The 21,831-nt window shown below is 45.5% G+C and overlaps 1 protein-coding gene across 1 annotated transcript in view; it reads left to right on the top strand.

Moving 5' to 3' along the window:
- Positions 1 to 21,831, top strand: part of LOC142368548 (calcium/calmodulin-dependent protein kinase type II delta chain-like) — a 37,260-nt gene that overhangs the window by 5,039 nt on the left and 10,390 nt on the right. The window contains exons 2-3 of the mRNA XM_075450756.1: positions 9,056 to 9,131; positions 9,237 to 9,331. Coding sequence (XP_075306871.1) covers positions 9,056 to 9,131; positions 9,237 to 9,331 — 171 coding nt within the window. The remainder of the gene's footprint in view (positions 1 to 9,055; positions 9,132 to 9,236; positions 9,332 to 21,831) is intronic.

Here is a 21,831-nt window from a genome sequence, read left to right as displayed (position 1 = left end):
TAGCTAACGGAAACTAACAGAGAAAACAAAACAGAAACTAAGGGAGTGTAACCTCAAAATCAATTAAAACTGCCAGAGACCCTCCGTGCGTCAGGCAGGGAGCAGGTCGTTTAGGCCCCCAGTCGTTTAGGCCCCCAGTCGTTTAGGCCCCCCTGCAGTCGTTTAGGCCAACAGAGGAGTCGTTTAGGCCACAGGGAGCAGTCGTTTAGGCCACAGGGAGCAGCCGTTTAGGCCCCCCTGCAGTCGTTTAGGCCAGGCTACCTGAGCAGCTGAAATCTTTATTCGTTTTTATAAGATATAAGTCAGCTCTACTGGTCTGTCTGGGTAGCCTACATATCTATGGTAAATTATTTAATAACCAACTTCCTACATATCTATGGTAAATTATTATTTAATAACCGACTTCCTACATATCTATGGTAAATTATTTAATAACCAACTTTAGTGTGGAAACGTTTTTTTTATTTAATAAATGGTGATTTATAAATTCATAAAATTGTGGAAATATTCATCCGCTTTGCCACATTCATTGGACAATAATGCTGTAATTATTTAGAAGCCCGTTACATTCGTTGGACAATAATTATTAATACCTAATAATTTTATTAATACCTAATAATTTGTTATTCAAAAGCCAGTTTGATTCGTGGTTTGTGAGAATATTTTTGGAATCCTGATCACATAATAGATAGATAGATAGATAGATAGATAGATAGATAGATAGATAGATAGATAGATAGATAGATAGATAGATACTTTGTTTGTGAGAATATTTTTGGAATATTCTGCTTCTGTTCCACCTTCCTCCTGTATTCCTCCTTTGCCTCTCTCAGCCGGACCTTGAGTTCCCCCTGTACGCGCACCAGGTTGTGGTCAGACTTTGGCATAGAGGAGGTCTAAAGTCCTGTTCTTCCTAAGATGGGACGTGGCCTTTGGTTTTTTTTATGCCCCTACCTGCTCTGCATCCAACAGGCTAATTCGATAAAGTGAATATAAAAGGAATATGAAAGGAAAACAGCACCATATCAATCAAAATCAACACTTTATTTATCCAGTGTTTCCCACAGAATTTTTGGAAACTATGGGGGGGGTAAATTCACGTGGCGTAAATTTGTGCGACTGCAGATTTTATTTTATTTGATTGATTTGCACACATTCATTCAAATATAACAAAAAATACACAATAAAACCCAACAAATTAAAAAAAAGGAATGTGTGCTGGAGATGTCAGAAACCCTTGTGGGCTTATGAGGAAACCTCATCTTGTCATTAAAACAATATGATAACAATTGTAATAGAAAATATTTACAGGTTAAAACTAAACTTCATGAAAAATATGAATGGATCATATACAGTGAGGACTTATGCCTTTTTGAGAAACTTGAAAAGGTTTTCCTTGATAACAAAGGGTGTGGGAAGTACACAATGAGTTCAGGAACACATCAGAAGTGGTTTGGTTTTGATATCTTTAAAAACAAGAGAGCTATTACAAAATAAAAATCTAAAATGGAATTAACTATGCACACTGAGTAAATGTTCTACCTAAAATGATTTTTCTGGAAACTAAAAGACTGTGAAAGCTTTATAGTGAGTTCACAAACCCATCCGAAGTGGTTTGGTGTTCATTGGTTGAATATCCAGTGAGAACAAAAAAAGGCGTTGCACTTTTGCGACGGTCCCTAAGCGCTCCGGCTGCCGTAGTTCACTTAGAAGTATATTTGGCGCGGTTACTCTGATCTTTCAGGCTTACTTTGGTGAGTTGATAAAGCCTGTGGTATGTTAGTCTTAGTTTTCTGTAAATATTAATACCATCCTGAGGCTAATTGGTGCGGTTTTCGCGACGCTATTACAATTACAAAGCCGGAAAATAGGCGAATGTCGAATATAAAACCAACTTCACCCCGCTCCGCCTAGTCGGGATGGTTGAACCACACATGCGGGACAGATGAACCACCTTATTTTAAACAGAAACTATTGAGCTTACTATTTTTTTAAGCAACATACCGGACAACATACTAGTGTACTCGTCATTGCTCAAATTTCACATTATTTCTCAGAATATAAATAGGTCAAAAAAATATGTTTGTCAACGAAATCACGATGATTACAGCTGATCTTTATGCACGCGCACCCACTGATCTATAACGTGTGTCAATCGCCCCGACAGCGACTAATAATACATAAATCTTTTTTGCCACTAAACTTCGAAACTCTGACATTGCACACTTTAGGACATGTTTAATTACTAATTCACCTGTTGTAGAGTCATATTGGTTGGTTTTCGAGGAAATCGCTGTGTTTCAAAAAAAAAAAAAAAAAAAAAAAAAAAAAAAAAAATAGCTGTGTTTCAAACGATTGGCGGCCAAACTATGGCGGCCAAATGGAAACTATGGCGGGCCGCCATAGTTTCCTCAATGTATGGGAAACACTGATTTATCCCAAGTAAGGAAAGAAAAGGTACAAAGTGTAGGGAGCCCTAGGCTGTACAGGCACACACACACAAACACACACACACACACGGCTACTCCACCTCTACATTGCTTTACATTTAGGCCCAACTATAGCCTTGAAAGACGGTCAATTTTGTATTGCATTTGGTAGGCCTATTGCATGATATATGCCTACACCAAGAAAATAATCCCTACAGTAAGTAGACTATTCATTATAGCGATCAGGAGATTCAGTAGGTAACAGCCAACGGTGAAGATACAGTTGTGACGAGAATGTAAGGGGGAAAATGCATTAATGACATGCCAGATAAGGACAGACTGAAGCCCAGGGCCAGCACACCCGCTCTGCAGAGCTTCACCAGGTACATGGACAACACGTGGTTGAACTCCACCATCCACCCACCCACCACCTGGAGTGTCTTTAAGAAGACGGTGCGCACCAACAATGACGTGGAGGGATGGCACGCCGCCTTGAACAGGAGGGCTTCCGGCAAGAGCAACCTTCCATTTTACATCCTGGTGCCTCTCCTGCAGAAGGAGGCATTGCTTGTGCACCTGAACATCAAGCTGGTCAAGGAAAAGAAACTCTCCCGCACCCAGCGCTTGGGCAACAGACTTTTGCAAGAGAGGCTGTTCGATGCGTGGACGAGGTTTGAAAAGGGGGAACTGAGTGCTGACGGACTTCTGCGTTCCTGTAAGGGCTTTGCTCCAGAGCCCGCTGTGTCATAACTGTGTCATGTAGATATGTTGTAAATAAGGTCATTTTTTACTTTGACTTAGCCACTTTGATAGACCTGTTTGGTCTGTATTTTGCACTGGAAACATTTATTAACTTAAAGGCGATGTTAACAATTTGTACTTTTGCACTTTTGCTGTGTGTGTGTGTTTGTGTGTGCCTGTACAGCCTAGGGCTCCCTACACTTTGTGCCTTTTCTTTCCTTACTTGGGATAAATAAAGTGTTGATTTTGATTGATATGGTGCTGTTTTCCTTTCATATTCCTTTTATATTCACTTTATCGAATTAGCCTGTTGGATGCAGAGCAGGTAGGGGCATAAAAAAAAACAAAGGCCAAGTCCCATCTTAGGGCAATTGCCCTTGTACTCAACCTAAACAACAAATAAAATACAATTTCAGCAGAATATATAGGCCTACGAATAACTGTAAAATAAACAAATATTTAGTGAATTTGTGTTCACGTGTATCAACCACGTAAATAACGAATTATTATTAATAATTAGGCCTATTGTCCAACGAATGTGTGCATGTGGTTTATTTTCACACGTTTGTTGGTAGTTTTGCATCTCCTCTTCCAATTTCCAAGCAACTCGCAGTTCTCTTAAGCGTCTTTCGTGCGCGTGTGTGTGTTCAATTCTTGGACCTCTTCTGTTTAACTTGTATATGCTCCCTTTGGGTCAGATATTGCAGAATTTTAACATCAATTATCACAGTTATGCAGACGATACACAACTTTATGTGTCTCTGTCACCGGACGACTGCAGCCCAGCAGACGTACTGTGTCAGTGTCTGAAGGAAGTAAACACCTGGATGAGAGAGAATTTTCTACAATTAAATGAAGACAAAACTGAGATCATTCTGTTTGGGAGCAAAGAGAAGAGGGTCAGCGTTGGTAAATATCTTGAGACTCGGGCCCTTACAATCACTGACCAAGTTGGTAACCTCGGAGTGTTGATAGACTCAGATCTGACTTTCAGCAGCCACATCAAAGCTGTCACCAAGGCAGCTTTTTACCATCTCAGAAACATCAACAGAATTAAAGGTTTCCTCTCCCAAAAAGACCAGGAGAAACTCATCCATGCATTCATCTCCAGCAGACTCCATCACTGTAACGCTCTTTTAACTGGACTTCCCAAAAAGAGCATTAAGCATCTGCAGCTCATCCAGAACGCTGCTGCTGGAGTTTTAACCCGGACTAAGAGATCTGAACACATCACAGCAGCTTTAAAATCTTTACTCTGGCTTCCAGTCAGTCACAGAATAGATTTTAAAAGCCTGCTGATGGTTTACATCTGTGATATGTTCAGAGAATATAAAGCCAGCAGAGCTCTTAGATCCAAGGACTCAGGTCAGCTGGTCCAGTCCAGAGTCCGGACTAAACATGGAGAAGCAGCATTTAGCTGTTATGCTGCAAACAAGTGGAACAAACTGCCAGTGGAGATTAAACTTTCACCAAATGGAGACATTTTTAAATCCAGGTTAAAGACATTTCTGTTCTCATGTGTCTATGCATGAAATATCTTTTAACTTATCTAGACTGTTGCCTGATTTTAAATTCATTTAAATGATTTTATTTGTTTCTCTTTATATTCTTTTATGTATTTTTAATGCTTCTTGCACTCCCTGCTGCAATGCTTTTATTTTATGTAAAGCACTTTGAACTGTTTGTACATGAAATGTGCTATACAAATAAATTTGATTTGATTTGATTTGATTTTTAATGCTTAATGTTTATATCCTATGAATAACTGCAAAATAAACATGGCCAATATTTACCATAGATATGTAGGCTACCCAGACAGACCAGTAGAGCTGACTTATATCTTATAAAAACGAATGTACAATAATAAAGATTTCAGCTGCTCAGGTAGCCTGGCCTAAACGACTCCTCTGTTGGCCTAAACGACTGCAGGGGGGCCTAAACGACAGGGGCCTAAACGGCAATGGCCTAAACGACCCGTATCCGTCAGGCACAGCGCTCAGACCGCCGTCCGTCGGCGTCGGGCGCAGCCGTTAAGGCTGAAGCACTAGACGATTACAACATTAAAACAGGGAATCCCAAGCAAGACCTTGTTCAGGCAATACTTATCGGCGATAGATAAAAACCCCGAGCAGGTTGGACGAACTGTCAGTCAGTAAAGCAGGATCAAAAGCTCCGTGCAGAGCAGCAGTGTCTCCAGCCTACCGGTCAGTGCGACCAGAATTACAACAGCATCTTATGATGACACGCACCGACACATGCTCCGGAGGAGGAGAGGAGGACCCAGGCGGCAGTCCACCTGTTAACTGAGCATACTAGCGTTAGCCCTAAAATGTAGCATATATACAGAGACACAGAGAGAGATCAAACACTCACCACCGCGAGGGGAGACAGCACCCCGAGAGCCATTGGAGCCAGGGATGCATAACGGCCACCACTGCAGCAACAACAAATAATCAGCACACCAGAGAGACCAAAAGGTGAACATGCCGCGAGAGCAGCAGACATACCTTGTCGAGAAAATGACCCCTAACCCGGTAGCAGACAATTCAATGGAAGCAGACAGGGAAAGCATGAGGGAGGGCTCCTTTTATACTGCCACTCCTCTGATTGAATAATTGACAGCATGCCTACAGGCAGGTGAGGGAACTGGTCATGCATCTATGCTGCTACATTCACAATAAATATAATTCACTAAACAAAACACCCACACACAAACAAAGTAATAATGAATGGCTCAAATTATGAAAGAGCATTGGGAGACCGGGAGAAAAACGTAACCTGGAACTAAAGTGCAAAAACAATGATTGACGTCGGGTTGTTAATTGCGGCTGGACAACTAAGTAGCAGGTAGCGTAACCGTGAGCAACATGGATAAATTTGTGGCTCGGGAGTTATGACTCATTGGGCCTCATGCAAGAACCGTTCGTACGCACAGATTTGTTCTTAAATCGTCCGTACGAGTGATTTAAGAGAATTTGCGCATTCACCAATCTTTTCGTATTTTACGTTTTCTTTCAGATATGAACAGAATTTACAGTGATCCAGAGCTGTCGTAGGAGTTTCGTCAAATAGTCCGCTGTTATTCAAATCAAGTTTGCTTGACTAATGGATTGTATATTTAATTACTTTGAAGAAAACATAAATAAATATATACATTATACCCCATAATTATGCTGACATTATTCTGTTTGACTTAAATTATGCACTAATTGAAGGTTCATTTGACTCTGTATATAACAAGGTCAATGGGAAGTGTAACCAGCAGCTGACTTGTTACTTTTGGATGCCTTAGTGCGTCAGGCTCTTGGAAGAGACCGTGTGGAGACAGACAAATGGCTGACATCACGATTAACTCATTGGCTGCCAGCCATTTTCAGTGCAGAGACACCCATACTGCCAAGTGTTTTTCAGTATTTTGACTGATTTTCCTAGACCCACAGAAAAGTGTGTCTTATGACTATGTACACACCAAAATTACCAAAAGAAAGAGTAGACTCTCTTCTTTGATCAGGAAAAAAAAGTTTGTTTCTACCATTTTCAGTCTTTTAGTAATAGACAGTAGAACATAGGTTGGTTTCACCAAAAACAGCTGTTTGACCCAAAAAACTGAGAAAACGAGCTAGATTGTCCCCCAGCCCGCTCCGTTAAAAAACGCAATTGACGTCTATAGACGTCTTTGGCAGTCAGCGTTTTTTTTTAAATTGACGTTTATAGACGTCAATAGCACCGAAAGAGTTAAGATTCCCAAGGACTGTGCTGCTGCAAATATGCAGCTTGCTAGAGCCACAACTCCAGAGAGAAACACGCCGATCAAACCCAATTCCACCACACGTCCAGGTCCTCACCAGCCTTGGATTTTTGGCCACTGGAACCTTTCTGAGGGAGATTGGAGACAGATCGGGGGTGTCCCAGTCCTCTGTGAGTCGTGCGCTCCCCTTGGTCATCAAAGCTCTCATCAGTTTATCACCCATGGTACATCAGATTCCCATACACCGCTGTCCAACAAGTACACATTAAGAGGGACTTTCATGCCGTGGCTGGACTGCCAATCATAATTGGAGCATGAGACACATATACGCATCAAAGCCCTCGTGCTGTCGTGGAGCGCACTGAGCTGAAGGCCAGGTGGGTGTGTCTCGATACCTCGTTCATGGCGCAATATTGCCATGAACGAGGGTCTCCACCTGAACCAGCCCAGGCAGACCAGAAGGTGTGGTGCCAGGAGACCCTCCTCATGGACCACCCCATCAAAGTGCCATCATGATGAGGCAACAACTGATAGCACGGCTTTAGTTGCAGTCATCGATCGTTTACGCAGGTCGTTACACACTTTTTCTGAAGTTAAGAGCGTTTGTTGAATCTGACGTGACGTGTTCGTACGAGACCTTCAAATGAAAAAAGTGAGAGAAATTTAGAATAAAAATACGAAAATGTTCTTGCATGAGGCCCATTGTTTCCATTAACTCGTTCACTGAATCAAACCTGCTACTGTCAGCTAACTGTAAAGAGGAGACATGCCACACAACTATTATTCTAACTGCAATTGCGTAAATGTATCAAGCTAATTGCTGTATTAGCTCCGTGGCTGAAGGGGAGCTAATACAGCTCACAGCTCGTAGAGCCCCTCCCATACCCGAGAAACTCGGCAGCTCTCTGCTACGCACAGTTCAGGACTCCTGATTCAGGACTCATGATTTATACCCGACTCAAGGGCGGTTTATGGTCGGAAACCAGGTCGTCTGCGTGTGTGTCGCAGTTAACGCGACAGTTTTAGCCTTTTTCACAATGATTTGGGACGTGGTTTGGAACTTGTTTGTACATTCCGTGGCGCACACTCTGGGTGATTGATTCAAGTGACTCGAAAACCCGATTCATTTTAGTGAGTGACTCATACAAACTCGAGCCAGTAAAAGGAATCGAGTGTCCCATCACTATAACACACCCCTGTCACGTTAACAAGCCACTGGATTTCTTTAAAAAAAAATCGACAGCAGGAGCAACGCCTGGTAAAGGCTGCGTCGGTTAACAGTCAAGCACAAATGGCCTCATACAAAGTTACATACAGAATCCCGAAATGCAACCATATGCTTCTCAGCTGTGGCATCTCTGAAAACAAAACACAGATCTCAGCTCAACATTGAGCATGACTTGAGAGTGGCAGTTTCAAGCCTGCAACCACGTGTTGAGAAGTTGTGCAAAACAGGCTCATTGCAGCCACTAATGCAGGGATACATTTTAGTTGTTTTTGTTTTATGCACAGATTGCAAATGAAACGCTTTTATTTTCTCTTTTTGAACTTTGTGTTATTTGATGTTATTGATTTTGATTCATTATAAAATATGATGATACTTGGTGGTGTTAGTTCAATCGAGTTAAAATATAATTTATCAATATTTTTGTTGGGGCGACAGGGGCAGGTGGGGCTTGGAAATCCCCACTTGTTCAAAGTGGGGAATGACCAAAAAAGTTTGAGAACTACTGAATTAACCTAACATGTAAGTTTGTAGACTGTGGGAGGAAGCTGGATTACCCAGAGAAAAACAGTGCATGAAAGTGTAGAACATGCTAACTCCACACAGAAAGGCTCCAGCTGAGATTTAAAGGATTTAAAGTATTATTCAATTCAATTTACTTCAGTTGATCCATGATTACTAACATCTCACCAGATTTTCCTTCATACATCTCCATGTGGCATAAATATTTATGCTTTAGAAACCTATGTAAATTTTGGCCCCTGAACATCCTTGTGTTGTGATGTTGGATCAGTTATGTCCCCAAGTTCCACTTTTATTTAACTTAATGTGTACTTCTGGTTTTTATATTAAGGTTTATGAATTAGTGAATAATTAAAGTAACACTCCTGTGTGTTTGTCTCTGTTCCACAGCTCGAAAGCAGGAGATCATTAAAGTGACGAAGCAGCTGATTGAAGCTATCAACAACGGAGACTTCGATGACTACGCGTTAGTTCAACCACTTTCATTTATTCATGACAGACTTGTACCTGTAATACCACAAGCTTACATCTGTGCATATATTTAATATGGCTGCTTGGTGTTCTCTTTCAGGAAGATATGCGATCCTGGCCTCACATCCTTTGAGCCTGAGGCTTTGAACCAGTTGGTGAAGGGCATGGACTTTCACCGCTTCTACTTTGACAATGGTAAAGATCATCTGTTGGACAGGGTGGAGTGAAACCTCAGAGTTGACCGTGACAATAACAACAATAACCCCAAAATTGACAAAAATAGTATCAGATTAGTATAATTTTCTTTTCTTTTTTAAGGGTTAATTTAGTTTAATGCTTTAAAGATAGACATTAAGGCTCTCATGGTAATAAGTAGGTACACCCCTTATCAATTCTAAGATTTACATGTCATCAAAAAATCATCTGGTCCTTATCATGTCTTAAAAGAAAGTAATTACAATATTAAAACAACAGCACCTCTTGATGCACAATGTGTCACAATCTGTGTATTTTGTTTTTTTCTGTCTGGATTAAGTTTTGCCATTTCCTCACCTCTTTCCTCAGTTCCCTCCTGCCAGTCATCAGCTCCACTCTTTCACCTGTGTTCAGTTATTCTCAGCTGCATTTACTCATGAATCAATCTTCCCACAGTATTTAGCCTCCCGGTTTGTTCTCAGCATTTGTCAGATCTGCTTCTACCCCTCGTCCTCTGTAATTCTTGTTCCAGTCTAGTTAAGTCTTGCCTTTTTCTGGTTTGTCGGTATTTTGTTTTTTGTTTTTCTCCAGTTTGTTTTTTTGTGTTTTCGGCTTTGCCGCGCCCTTGTTTTAAAATGAATAGTTTCCTTTTATTTCGCCTCCTGGCTCTCACTCTGTGTCCTTACCTGGATCTTCCTTCCTTGCCACCTTCAACCCGTGACTGCAGGATCTGACAAACCATGGATCAAACTAACATGTTCCCTCGTTGGCCTCAGTTCCCTGCACCTCACCTCAAATTTCTCCGCCTGATGGCAGCCAGGTCGGAAAGGGACCAGCTTCCTGTGCCCCGGCCGCCTCCAGCGCCTCAGCCTCCTTTGCCCCGGCCGCCTCCAGCGCCTCAGCTTCCTGTGCCCCGGCCGCCTCCAGCGCCTCAGCTTCCTTTGCCCCGGCCGCCTCCAGCGCCTCAGCTTCCTTTGCCCCGGCCGCCTCCAGCGCCTCAGCCTCCTTTGCCCCGGCCGCCTCCAGCGCCTCAGCTTCCTTTGCCCCGGCCGCCTCCAGCGCCTCAGCTTCCTGTGCCCCGGCCGCCTCCAGCGCCTCAGCTTCCTTTGCCCCGGCCGCCTCCAGCGCCTCAGCCTCCTTTGCCCCGGCCGCCTCCAGCGCCTCAGCTTCCTTTGCCCCGGCCGCCTCCAGCGCCTCAGCTTCCTTTGCCCCGGCCGCCTCCAGCGCCTCAGCCTCCAGTGCCCCGGCCGCCTCCAGCGCCTCAGCCTCCTTTGCCCCGGCCGCCTCCAGCGCCTCAGCTTCCTTTGCCCCGGCCGCCTCCAGCGCCTCAGCTTCCTGTGCCCCGGCCGCCTCCAGCGCCTCAGCTTCCTTTGCCCCGGCCGCCTCCAGCGCCTCAGCCTCCTTTGCCCCGGCCGCCTCCAGCGCCTCAGCTTCCTTTGCCCCGGCCGCCTCCAGCGCCTCAGCTTCCTTTGCCCCGGCCGCCTCCAGCGCCTCAGCCTCCTGTGCCCCGGCCGCCTCCAGCGCCTCAGCTTCCTGTGCCCCGGCCGCCTCCAGCGCCTCAGCTTCCTTTGCCCCGGCCGCCTCCAGCGCCTCAGCTTCCTGTGCCCGGCCGCCTCCAGCGCCTCAGCTTCCTGTGCCCGGCCGCCTCCAGCGCCTCAGCTTCCTGTGCCCCGGCCGCCTCCAGCGCCTCAGCTTCCTTTGCCCCGGCCGCCTCCAGCGCCTCAACTTCCTGTGCCCCGGCCGCCTCCAGCGCCTCAGCTTCCTTTGCCCCGGCCGCCTCCAGCGCCTCAGCTTCCTGTGCCCCGGCCGCCTCCAGCGCCTCAGCTTCCTGTGCCCCGGCCGCCTCCAGCGCCTCAGCTTCCTTTGCCCCGGCCGCCTCCAGCGCCTCAGCTTCCTTTGCCCCGGCCGCCTCCAGCGCCTCAGCTTCCTTTGCCCCGGCGGGACCGTCAGAGCTGTGTAATTTCAAATGTAATGTTCTTTGTTGCAGCAGAGCAGCAGAGCTGACAAAGCCTCTGACTGACCATACCTAATTATTTCATCACAATGTTATGTGGAGGGTTTGCTGTTTTGACCATTATGGTAGCAGCTTTTGCAGCATTTCTCTTTGTATAATCAGCTTCAGGGGCTCCAGAGGAGATTGCAATCTTCACCACAGACTTATGGAAGATATTCAAAATCTTGGTGCAGATACCAAGGACCTAACCTTCCTCAAGAAGTACAGTCTGCCCTGTCCCCTTTTATACATTACCAGTTCAATCTGTTGTCCAGGTATACTACCAGGTATCTGTAGTTATACACCACTACCACCTCTTTTTTCCAGAATAGAAATAATGCTTGGCTTATTGTGATTGTTCCCATACTATGCCACAAAGTGGTCAACCAGTTCCCTGTACAGTCTTCTCTCAGTCGCCCTCAACTTGTGCAAAACGCTGCTGCCCGTCTTTTAATCAACACCAACAGACGTGTGCACATCACTCCTGTTCTTAACTCCCTCCATTGGCTTCCTGTCCTTTATAGAACTGATTTTAAACTTATGTTTGTTTTTAAAGCTCTTAACGGCCTCGCCCCATCGTATTTGTCTGAGCTTTTAACAGTCCGCAATCCTGGTAGAGCTCTGATGTCAACAGATCAGTTTCTGCTGGAAGTGCCCACGTCAAAATACAAACCCTGGGGTGAGCGAGCCTTTTCCCAAAGCTGCCCCCAGGCTCTGGAATAAGCCCCCCGTCCAGCTGCGTCTTATTTCTGACCTGGGCCTCTTCAAATCTAGGCTAAAAACCTACTTATTTAGGATGGCTTTTAATACCCAGTAGTATGATGACACTTTTATCTTATTTGATTTTCTTGTATTTTATTGCTTTCACTGTTCTTTTATTGTTTTTATTTGTTTTTACTTATTCTTCTATTTATTTATTACCTGCTGTAAAGGCAAGGCAATTTTATTTATAGAGCACAATTCATACACAGGGCAATTCAAAGTGCTTTACAGCTACATAAAATCACAAGAAGGCAATAAAACCATTAAAAAGGAATAAAAAAAATGAAAGAAAGAAATTAAAAAAGAAAGAAATTTAAAACCCATTAAAATAATCATTAAGTAATTAAAAAGTGAAGAGTGCAGATAAAATACTTTCAGGTGTCATATGCACAGCTAAATAGAACTGTTTTCAGCCTGGATTGAAACATTGTCAGAGTTGAGGCCTGTCTCACATCTTCTGGAAGACTGTTCCAGGTTTTAGGGGCATAAAACTGAAACGCAGCCTCACCTTGTTTAGTCCTGACTCTGGGCCCCAGCAGGAGACCCCTCCCTGAGGTTCTCAGAGCCCGAGTTGGTTCATATGGCTCTAACATGTCAGAGATGTACTTTGGCGCTTGACCGTGAAGAGACTTGTACACAAGCAGAGCTGTTTTAAAGTCTATTCTCTGAGCGACAGGAAGCCAGTGCAGAGACCTGAGCACTGGACTAATATGGTCGTATTTCCTGGTTGTAGTCAGGACTCGAGCAGCAGCGTTCTGGATGTACTGCAGCTGTCTTATAGCCCGTTTAGAGAGCCCAGTGAGCAGGCCGTTACAGTAGTCTAACCTGCTGGAGACAAACGCATGGATCAGTCTCTCTAAGTCTGGTTTAGACACTATTCCTTTGATTCTGGCAATGTTTTTTAGATGGTAAAAAGCTGCTGATGTTACAGATTTAATGTGGCTGTTAAAGTTCAGGTCTGAGTCCAATATTACCCCGAGATTTCTAACTTGATAGTTAGGTTTTAGAGAGAGAGTCTCAAGGTGACTGATAACACTTTCTCTTTGTTTCTGTGGGCCACAGACAATGATTTCAGTTTTGTCTGAGTTAAGCTGGAGGAAATTGTTTTGCATCCACACACTGATCTGTTCGATGCAGCGACACAGTGTATCTACAGGCCCGTGTTCTCCTGCCGTCAGTGACACGTAGATCTGAGTGTCATCTGCATAATTGTGGTAGGACACATTATAGCTGCGTATTAGCTGGCCTAGTGGAAGCATGTACAGATTGAACAATACGGGTCCCAGGAGTGACCCCTGGGGAACCCCACAGGTCATAGCCATTTTGTCTGAGACACAGTTACCAATTTCAACAAAATATTTCCTGTCCTCCAGATAGGACTTGAACCAGTTTAAAGCACGACCAGAGATTCCCACCCAGTCTTCTAACCTCTGTAATAAGATCGCATGGTCAACTGTGTCAAAGGCAGCACTCAGGTCCAGCAGAACTAAGACTGTGACTCTACTTGCATCTGTGTTCAGGCGGATGTCATTTGTCACCTTGATCAGAGCTGTCTCAGTGCTGTGGTGGGGCCTAAAGCCTGATTGGAAAGTATCAAAAGCATTGTTAGACAGGAGAAAGTCACTAAGCTGTTGGTATACAACTTTTTCTAGGACTTTGCCTAAGAATGGCAGGTTTGATATGGGCCGGTAGTTGTTCAGTACTGTGGCATCAAGATTGCTCTTCTTTAGAAGAGGCTTAATGACAGCAGTTTTTAAAGGATAAGACCGGTTTTTTGACATTGGGCCCTTGATTTCACATTATAACATGATGTTCTACTCACCCCTGCTTGTTGTTGAACATTTGGAGCTGTTCCGAAGATATTCGAGAGGCGTCTGGCTGCTCTCTTGAGATATTCGGCCATGAAACGGTTTCCTATGGGCAAGCTTATACAGGTACAAACTATGCTGTTTATAATTTATTAATTACTGTACACTAGCACTGATAACGTGGAGGTGCGTCGCTTACTTAAAAAAATCCGGGTTATTGTAATTTTGTTTTTTTCGTCGTAAAGTGGGTGTAACTGACGTCATCGTCGTGCTACTGCCACAGACAGCCCACAGACCTGCTGCCTATTTATTCATTCGGCTAAAATTCAAAATTAGTAACCCGGATTTTTTTAAGTAAGCGACGCACCTCCACGTTATCAGTGCTAGTGTAGAGTAATTAATAAATTATAAACAGCGTAGTTTGTGCCTGTATAAGCTTGCCCATAGGAAACCGTTTCATGGCCGAATATCTCAAGAGAGCAGCCAGACGCCTCTCGAATATCTTCGGAACAGCTCCGAATGACCAACAACAAGCAGGGGTGAGTAGAACATCATGTTATAATGTGAAATCAAGGGCCCAATGTCAAAAAACCGATCTTATCCTTTAAGGCCTTTGGAAATGTTCCAGTCTGGAGTGAGATGTTGACTAGATGAGCAAGTTGTGGTAACAAACTGCTCAGCACAGACTTTAGGAATCTAGTGAGCAACTCATCAAGGCAGCACGTTGATGAACTCAGACTGCAGATGGTCTCTGACTGTTTTGTCAGTAACAGGTGTGAAATGTGTCAGCTCTAGGTGTCTAGCTGGCTGCAGAGTAGTTATTTGTGTTGTGGAAATTATTGCATTTTTAATGCCTTGAACTTTGTCATTAAAGAATATTGCAAACTCATTACACTTGGATGTAGAAATGAGTTCTAAAGGCAGTGAAACTGGAGGATTTGTTAATCTGTTTACTGTAGCAAACAGGACACGAGAGTTGTTACTGCAGTTTTTGATGATTTCAGAAAAATAACTCTCCCTTTTTCTACGCAAAGTCTGGTTGAACACACATAGCTTTTCTTTGTAAGTCTCATAATGAACCTGGAGCTTTGACTTGCGCCATTTCCGTTCGGCTCTCCGGCACTCCCTTTTCTGTGCCCTGACCGACTCTTCTTTCCTCCATGGCGCCCTTTGCCTACTTTTAACCATTCTAACCTTGACAGGAGCAATGGCATCCAAAACATTTAAGAGACTTGATGTGTAAGAGTTCAACAGATCATCAACATCAGAACACAGGGTTTTCTCAAACCTAATCATTTCCATAAACTGTGTCCCTGTTCTGTCATTTATGAGTCTTCCCCGAACAACTGCAGACCCAGCTGGTGTTTTGGGTAAAGTAGATAGGTCGAAGAAAACACAGAAATGATCAGATAAAGCAACATCAACGACATTCACGTTTGAAATAATAACACCCCTTGAAATGAGCACATCTAGAGTGTGCCCTCTGTTGTGGGTGGGCTCAGTCACATGCTGAGTTAGACCAAACATTTCAAGGACAGCAGTGAGCTCTTTAGCTTCCTTGTTATGCGCTACGTCCACATGCACATTCAAGTCCCCTGTTATGATTAAACAGTCAAAAGCAGTGCACACAATTGAAAGTAGTTCAGTAAAATCATCAATAAAACAATTCTGTGGTGGTTTATAAATGGTGATATAAAGTATAGAAGATTGTTTTATCTCCATTTTGAATGACACATACTCAAATGATGAAAAAAACCCAAATGACAACTTGTGGGTGGGTATATTGTCCCTGAACATGGCACAAACACCCCCACCCCTCTGGTTTTCTCGTGTTTCAGACACAAAATTGAAGTGAGGTGGACTAGACTCAATCAGGACTGCATTTGCTGTGTTTTTGTCGAGCCACGTCTCAGTTAAAAACATAAAATCAAGATTGTGAGAGGAAATAAAACTATTAATTAAGAATGATTTGTTACTTAAAGATCTGACATTGAGTACTGCGTGTTTGAGATTAGTTATAGTTGAACTGGATGCTGTGTTCTTGCAAGGGATATGGATAAGATTTCTCTGATTGGACAGTCTGATTGTCCCTCTCTTCACTCCATCCTTGGACCTCTGGTTTAGATGGTGTTTACCAACACAGAGGCCCTTAGTGTCCTAGACAACAGCATTGACGCTGTTGGAAATGACAGCTGTGGGCACCGGTGGTGGGGGCCAAGCTGGGGGGGCTTTGGTCGATGGAGTAGGCTGGGGAGGGAGAGGGGCTCGATGCTTCTTTGAGGATAGAATTCTTGATCTTGCCATGTTTGGCGTGAGAGGAACCATTTTAATCCCCGATTTCACCAAGCTTTCAAGGTGATCAGGAAATCTCCTGGGTGACGGTGGAGAAGAGAACGATGGTGAAACATCTCTGGAGGGTGTAGATGCAGCAGGTGGGTCCCAGGCCTGTGGTGAGGCCCGTGGTGAAGACGATGGTGGAGCTGCTGAATCCTGTGTTCGGGATGCTGGAGGTGCTGCTGTGGCTGCTGTGGCTGAATTCTTTGCTGGGTCCTTGGGTGGCGAGGCAGGAGCTCTTCTCTGGCTCGTCTTCTCTCTCTGCGGCAGCACAGGACCCGGTCCTGGTCCTGGTCCTGGTCCTGGTCCTGGTCCTGGTCCTGGTCCTGGCCCTGGCCCTGACCCCTTCTGATGCCTCAGAGCGTGGAGAAGATTATCCGTCAGTCGTCTCACTCCACCTCTGTTCAGGTGTGGGCCTTTTCTTTGAAAGAGATCATCTCTTTGCCAGAAAAGATTAAAGTTCTCGATGAAATGAGGTCCTCTGGACTCACAGACTTTGGACAGCCATGTGTTCAACTGAAGCAGCCGGCTGAATTTGTTGATCCTCCTGTCGATGTTTGGGAGAGGTCCACTTATGAATGTTGGTATTGTCACTTTATCAAGACTCTCAAACAGTTTCTCAAAGTCTTTTTTTAAGATTTCAGACTGATTCTCTCTGATGTCCACTGCACCCACGTGCACAATCAGCTGTTTCACCCCTTGGTGTTTTGCCAGTACCTCTGGTAGTAATCTTGTGATGTCAGAGACAGTGGCACTTGGATAGCTGCATGTAACCATTCTGTTTATGTTTATATTAGATATGGCTCCGTCTCCAAGCACAAGAGTATCTTTGACCTTGACACTCGGCACAGTTTCTCTGTCCATCTGCTTCTTTGTACCGTCTCTCTGTTTGTTACACTCAGTCACATTTGGCTCTGACAGTGGTAAAAATCTGTTTGTTAACTTTATTCCGGGTGATGTTACATATCCTCTGTTGATACCAACAGTTTGACGATTCTTCGGCTTTGCACCAAGTCCATCATACGTGCCTTTACAGAGTCTTGCACTTTGGTACACCGAAAGGATTGTCTGTAAAGGGCTGTATATATAAAGTACATTAGATTACTCAGTGTTGGGGTCTGGGAGTGGCGTTTCACCTTGAGTCCAGCAGGTGGTTTTTGGAGCGTGAGAGAGTGAGCCAGCCATCTACTTGACACACCTGGGTTCAATTATTCCTCATCATTGGAAGCATTTAAGGAGCATGCTGCCAGTCCTTCGACGCCTCAGTGTCAACCATACGTGGTAACCCTTGCCTCAAGCCTTTGAATATTGTTAACCCTTGAGAATAACTTTACTGTTGTGCTTTTTGATTCCTAAAGTATTTCCATCTTCAGAAACGTGCCCAGCGTGGTCTCCTGAAGCATCCTCCAAGCCTGGATCTAGCCTATGATTCACAGCTAGTGATGGCAAAACGAGGCTTTTTGAAGCATTGAATCATTTTGAACCATTGTGTCATAAAGTGGTTCACTACTCGAAGCTTCATTCAATTCCCTTGGGTGACATCTACTGGCGTAGCGATTGTTGCACCATATGAAGCCCTGCGAATGTGATGCATATAATAACACGATAATAATACTTATGTATGTGTGTTGTACATATGGGTTTGTAGTACCTCATTAAAGATTGATTAATTTACCCATGAAATAATAATTTGCTCTCTCCGGGTCGGGAATGAGATCCTTCCCCAAGTGGAGGAGTTCAAGTATCTCGGGGTCTTGTTCACGAGTGAGGGACAGTTGCGGGAGGTTGACATGTGGATCGGTGCGCCATCAGCTGAGCCAGAAGGAGAAGCTCTCGATTTACCGGTCAATCTACGTTCCTACCCTCACCTATGGTCACGAGCTGTGGGTAGTGACAGAAAGAACGAGATCGCCAATACAAGCGGCCGAAATGAGTTTCCTCCGCAGGGTGTCTGGGCTCTCCCTTAAGGCTGAGTTATGCCTCTTTTAACTGCCCTTGCGCTTGCGTCTTGCGCTTGTGTTAATGGCTCGAGACGTTTATGCTTCATTTTGCTTTGCCGGCGGTTGCGTGTGCTGCGTGGCGATTCACCGCCAGGACAGTAGGTGGATAGGGTGAGAAGCTCGGTCATCCGGGAGGGGCTCGGAGTAGAACCGCTGCTCCTCCGCATCGAAAGGAGTCAGATGAGGTGGCTCGGGCATCTGGTTAGGATGCCTCCTGGACGCCTGGTGAGACAAGTCCCACTGGGAGGAGACCCTGGGGAAGACCCCGGACACGTTGGATCTCTGGCAGGGGAACGCCTCGGGGTCCCCCCAGAAGAGCTGGAGGAAGTGGCCGGGGACAGGGACGCCTGGGTTTCTCTGCTTAAGCTGCTGCCCCCGCGACCCGACCCCCGGAGAAGCGGAAGATGATGGATGGATGGATGGATGGATGGATGGAATAATTTAAAAACAATGGGAAAATTTTTGGTTTGTCATTCGTATTTTCTTTGGGAGTGTGCTTGGTGTAATAAAGAGGGTGCTTGTGTTACTTCAGGTGTTTTTATTAAAGAAAAGTAGTTTTTGCACAGTAGAAGGACTCAAACGATTTCTTTTTTTTTTTTTTGGCAATTTCTCCAGCTTTGAAAAATACTCTGTCACAGGGAACAGAGGAGGCTGGTGTGCTGAAGGATTTGGGTCGAAATATTCCCACACTTTAGAACGCTTCCTCGATGGTTGCTCCATGTTCGTAACGTATTATACATGTAGAACGGGGACATGAACCAGGGCCTCAGCCATCTTGAATACACTGAATCGCGGCAAATATTCAAAGCTCCGCACATCAACTCGAAGCAGTCAGCTGACTCGGTCTGAATGAAGCAGTGAAGTGGTTCAAACGTCATCAGTGATGTCACATGAAGCAAGCTCCGGCCCACTGCTTCACTATAACTACCCTGTCAAGTTTGAAGCGTGCTTCGGAGCTTCGGTGTTGGAGGTAACATCACTATTCACAGCTCTCTCAGCCTTCTGATCGAACCCTGTCCGCTCTCCACCGTGCTCCTGACAAGAAACTAAGCCACCTCTCTGAACTCAAGAATCCACCAGGTTTCTCCCAGACCCCCCCCCACAGCAGGACCCCTCATCCTCCGAGTAAGCCTCCATTAATTTAGAGCAAAGGAATTTCCATCTACGTTCTACCACTAACTCTGTGTTCTCCTTCAAGTGCCCATCAAGATCGTGCAGTGGAACCAGATCCGTTTCCTGAGGAGATTCCTCCCTATCTGTTTAAATAAAATTCTTTACCGCTACCGAACTCCTGAGAGGCTCTCTGTATGTGGGTTAGACAAATCGGCAAAACCATGACACTCAGGCTCTTGTCCATCACTGACACCAGACGTCCCTGTCCCCGGCCACTTCCTCCAGCTCTTCCAGGCGGACTCCGAGGCGTTCCCAGGCCAGCCAAGAGACACAGTCTCTCCAACGTGTCCTGGGTCTTCCCTGGGGTCTCCTCCCAGTGGGACGGGCCCGGAACACCTCACCGGGGAGGCGTCCAGGAGGCATTCTCACCAGATGCCCGAGCCACCTCATCTGACTCCTCTCGATGCGGAGGAGCAGCGGTTCTACTCCGAGCCCCTCCTGGATGACCGAGCTTCTCACCCTATCTCTAAGGGAGAGCCCAGACACCCTGCGGAGGAAACTCATTTCGGCCGCTTGTATTGGCGATCTCGTTCTTTCGGTCACTGCCCACAGCTCGTGACCATAGGTGAGGGTAGGAACATAGATTGACTGGTAAATCGAGAGCTTCGCTTTTTGGCTCAGCTCCTTCACCCGATGGGCCGGTGCAGAGCCTGCATCACTGCTGACGCCGCACCGATTCCACCCTTTTCCGGCTGAGGACCATGGTCTCAGATTTGGAGGTACTGATTCTTATCCCAGCCGCTTCACACTCGGCTGCGAATCGCTCCAGTGAGAGCTGAAGGTCACGGCCCAACGACGCTAACAGAACCACATCAAACGCAAAGAGCAGAGACCCTCACAACCTGCAACTCCAGATGGAAAGAGAGTCCAACCCCTCTCAAGGAGACAGGCTCCTTCCCCAATAGAGAGGTTCCACATGAAAATGCCTTTTTTTCTTACCACTGAAACTGCTCTCCACTTATATTTTTAGCTTGATGTGCTCCTCTTCCAGTGACTGGTTGACTGACTGACTCACTAATGGTAGCGGTAACGTCCGACCTGTGTGTGGCAGTTACCATAGCGACAGTGCGTATTGTTGATGACGCGCAGCACTTATGCCCGAACTCTCGAGCTACTGTTTTATTAAACAGTCGCGCTACTCTTGGCTCTTCAAGTATAAAATCCCCTTACGGTTTTGTGGAAGACCAAGATCATCGTCCTGCAGTCAGTTTCACGTGTAATTTATTTTGAGTTTATATACAATTTAAGCAAAAAAAATTTAAAAGATACAGAGGACACGACCTTGGTGTCCTCAATAGTAGTCACGGCCTTGGATTTACTATTAAAATAACGTGGCCTTAAAATCCAACTTTTTAAGAAAGGGGTTAAAACTGGAAAACAAGTAAAAATTGAGTAAAAAATTTGTAAGAACAATCCAGAGACGTCAGATGCGACTGTCGACCATGTTTCCACCTGTCAGTTTCTGTTTCAAGTCATCAGGTGTCATCATATTTATAATTTTAACACATCCTTTATTGCTAAAATCCTTGAAAAAAATAGTCCTTCAACAACTTATTACACATTTGAAAAACAACGGTTTATATGGGGAGTTTCAGTCTGGTTTTAAGGCCCGGTCACACATGTCCTCCACGGGCATATCGCGGCCGAATCACGGCCAAAACTGTTTGCCCGTGAAGCAGACGCTGTTGGACGCTTTGAGGTCGCGATTGAGACGCGATACAGCCGTACTTCACCCGTCGTTACACGCGGTAAGAAATTCACACGCGGTTGGCCGCGCGAAAAAGTTTTGGGCTGCCCAAAACTTTAGACCGCGGGTAATCGCGGGCGGCACACGTTGTACACACGCGGTAAAGACGCGGAACAAACGTGCTGGGACATGCTACGGCCGCGGTTAAGACGTGGTTACACGCGGTAGGATCAGCGGGTAATCGCGGGTGGAGTACGGTCATAACACGTTTGTTCCGCGTCTGTACCGCGTTGTTATCACGTGCATTAGCGTGTGTACCGCGTGTAAGCACGGACAAACGCCTTTCTCCGCGATTTGCCGAGCATTCGTCAGTTGTGCTCCAGACGTCAAGGGGTGAACATGGATCCCCGTCACAGTAATGACCTCGTCTTGCTGCTCCAGCAGCATCAGAACCAAGTGTTACAGATCCATCAGCTCCTCATTGACCGAAGAAGACGAAGGAGGAGGAGGATGGTGGTCCGGAACATCTGGGTGCGCGACTGGATTGGCAGGAGACCTGAGCTGCCCTCGGCTTCTTGCTCGCACGCTGCTTCTTCTTCGGTGCCATCTTCACGGGACTGTGTCTTGAGTGGTTATGATTTCTACAGCCCGGTTCGGCTGCTTTATTATACCCGTGGTAGGCCGCGGTACCGCCGCGCTTCACCCGCGATAAGGACGCGGAACAGTCGCCGGCGTCTGTTCCG

The sequence above is a fragment of the Odontesthes bonariensis genome, chromosome 19 (genome assembly GCF_027942865.1).
Source record: "Odontesthes bonariensis isolate fOdoBon6 chromosome 19, fOdoBon6.hap1, whole genome shotgun sequence".
In the NCBI taxonomy this organism is placed as follows: Eukaryota; Metazoa; Chordata; class Actinopteri; order Atheriniformes; family Atherinopsidae; genus Odontesthes; species Odontesthes bonariensis.
The sequence above is the reverse complement of the archived record's forward strand: the minus strand, read 5'-3'. Positions and strand labels throughout refer to the sequence as shown.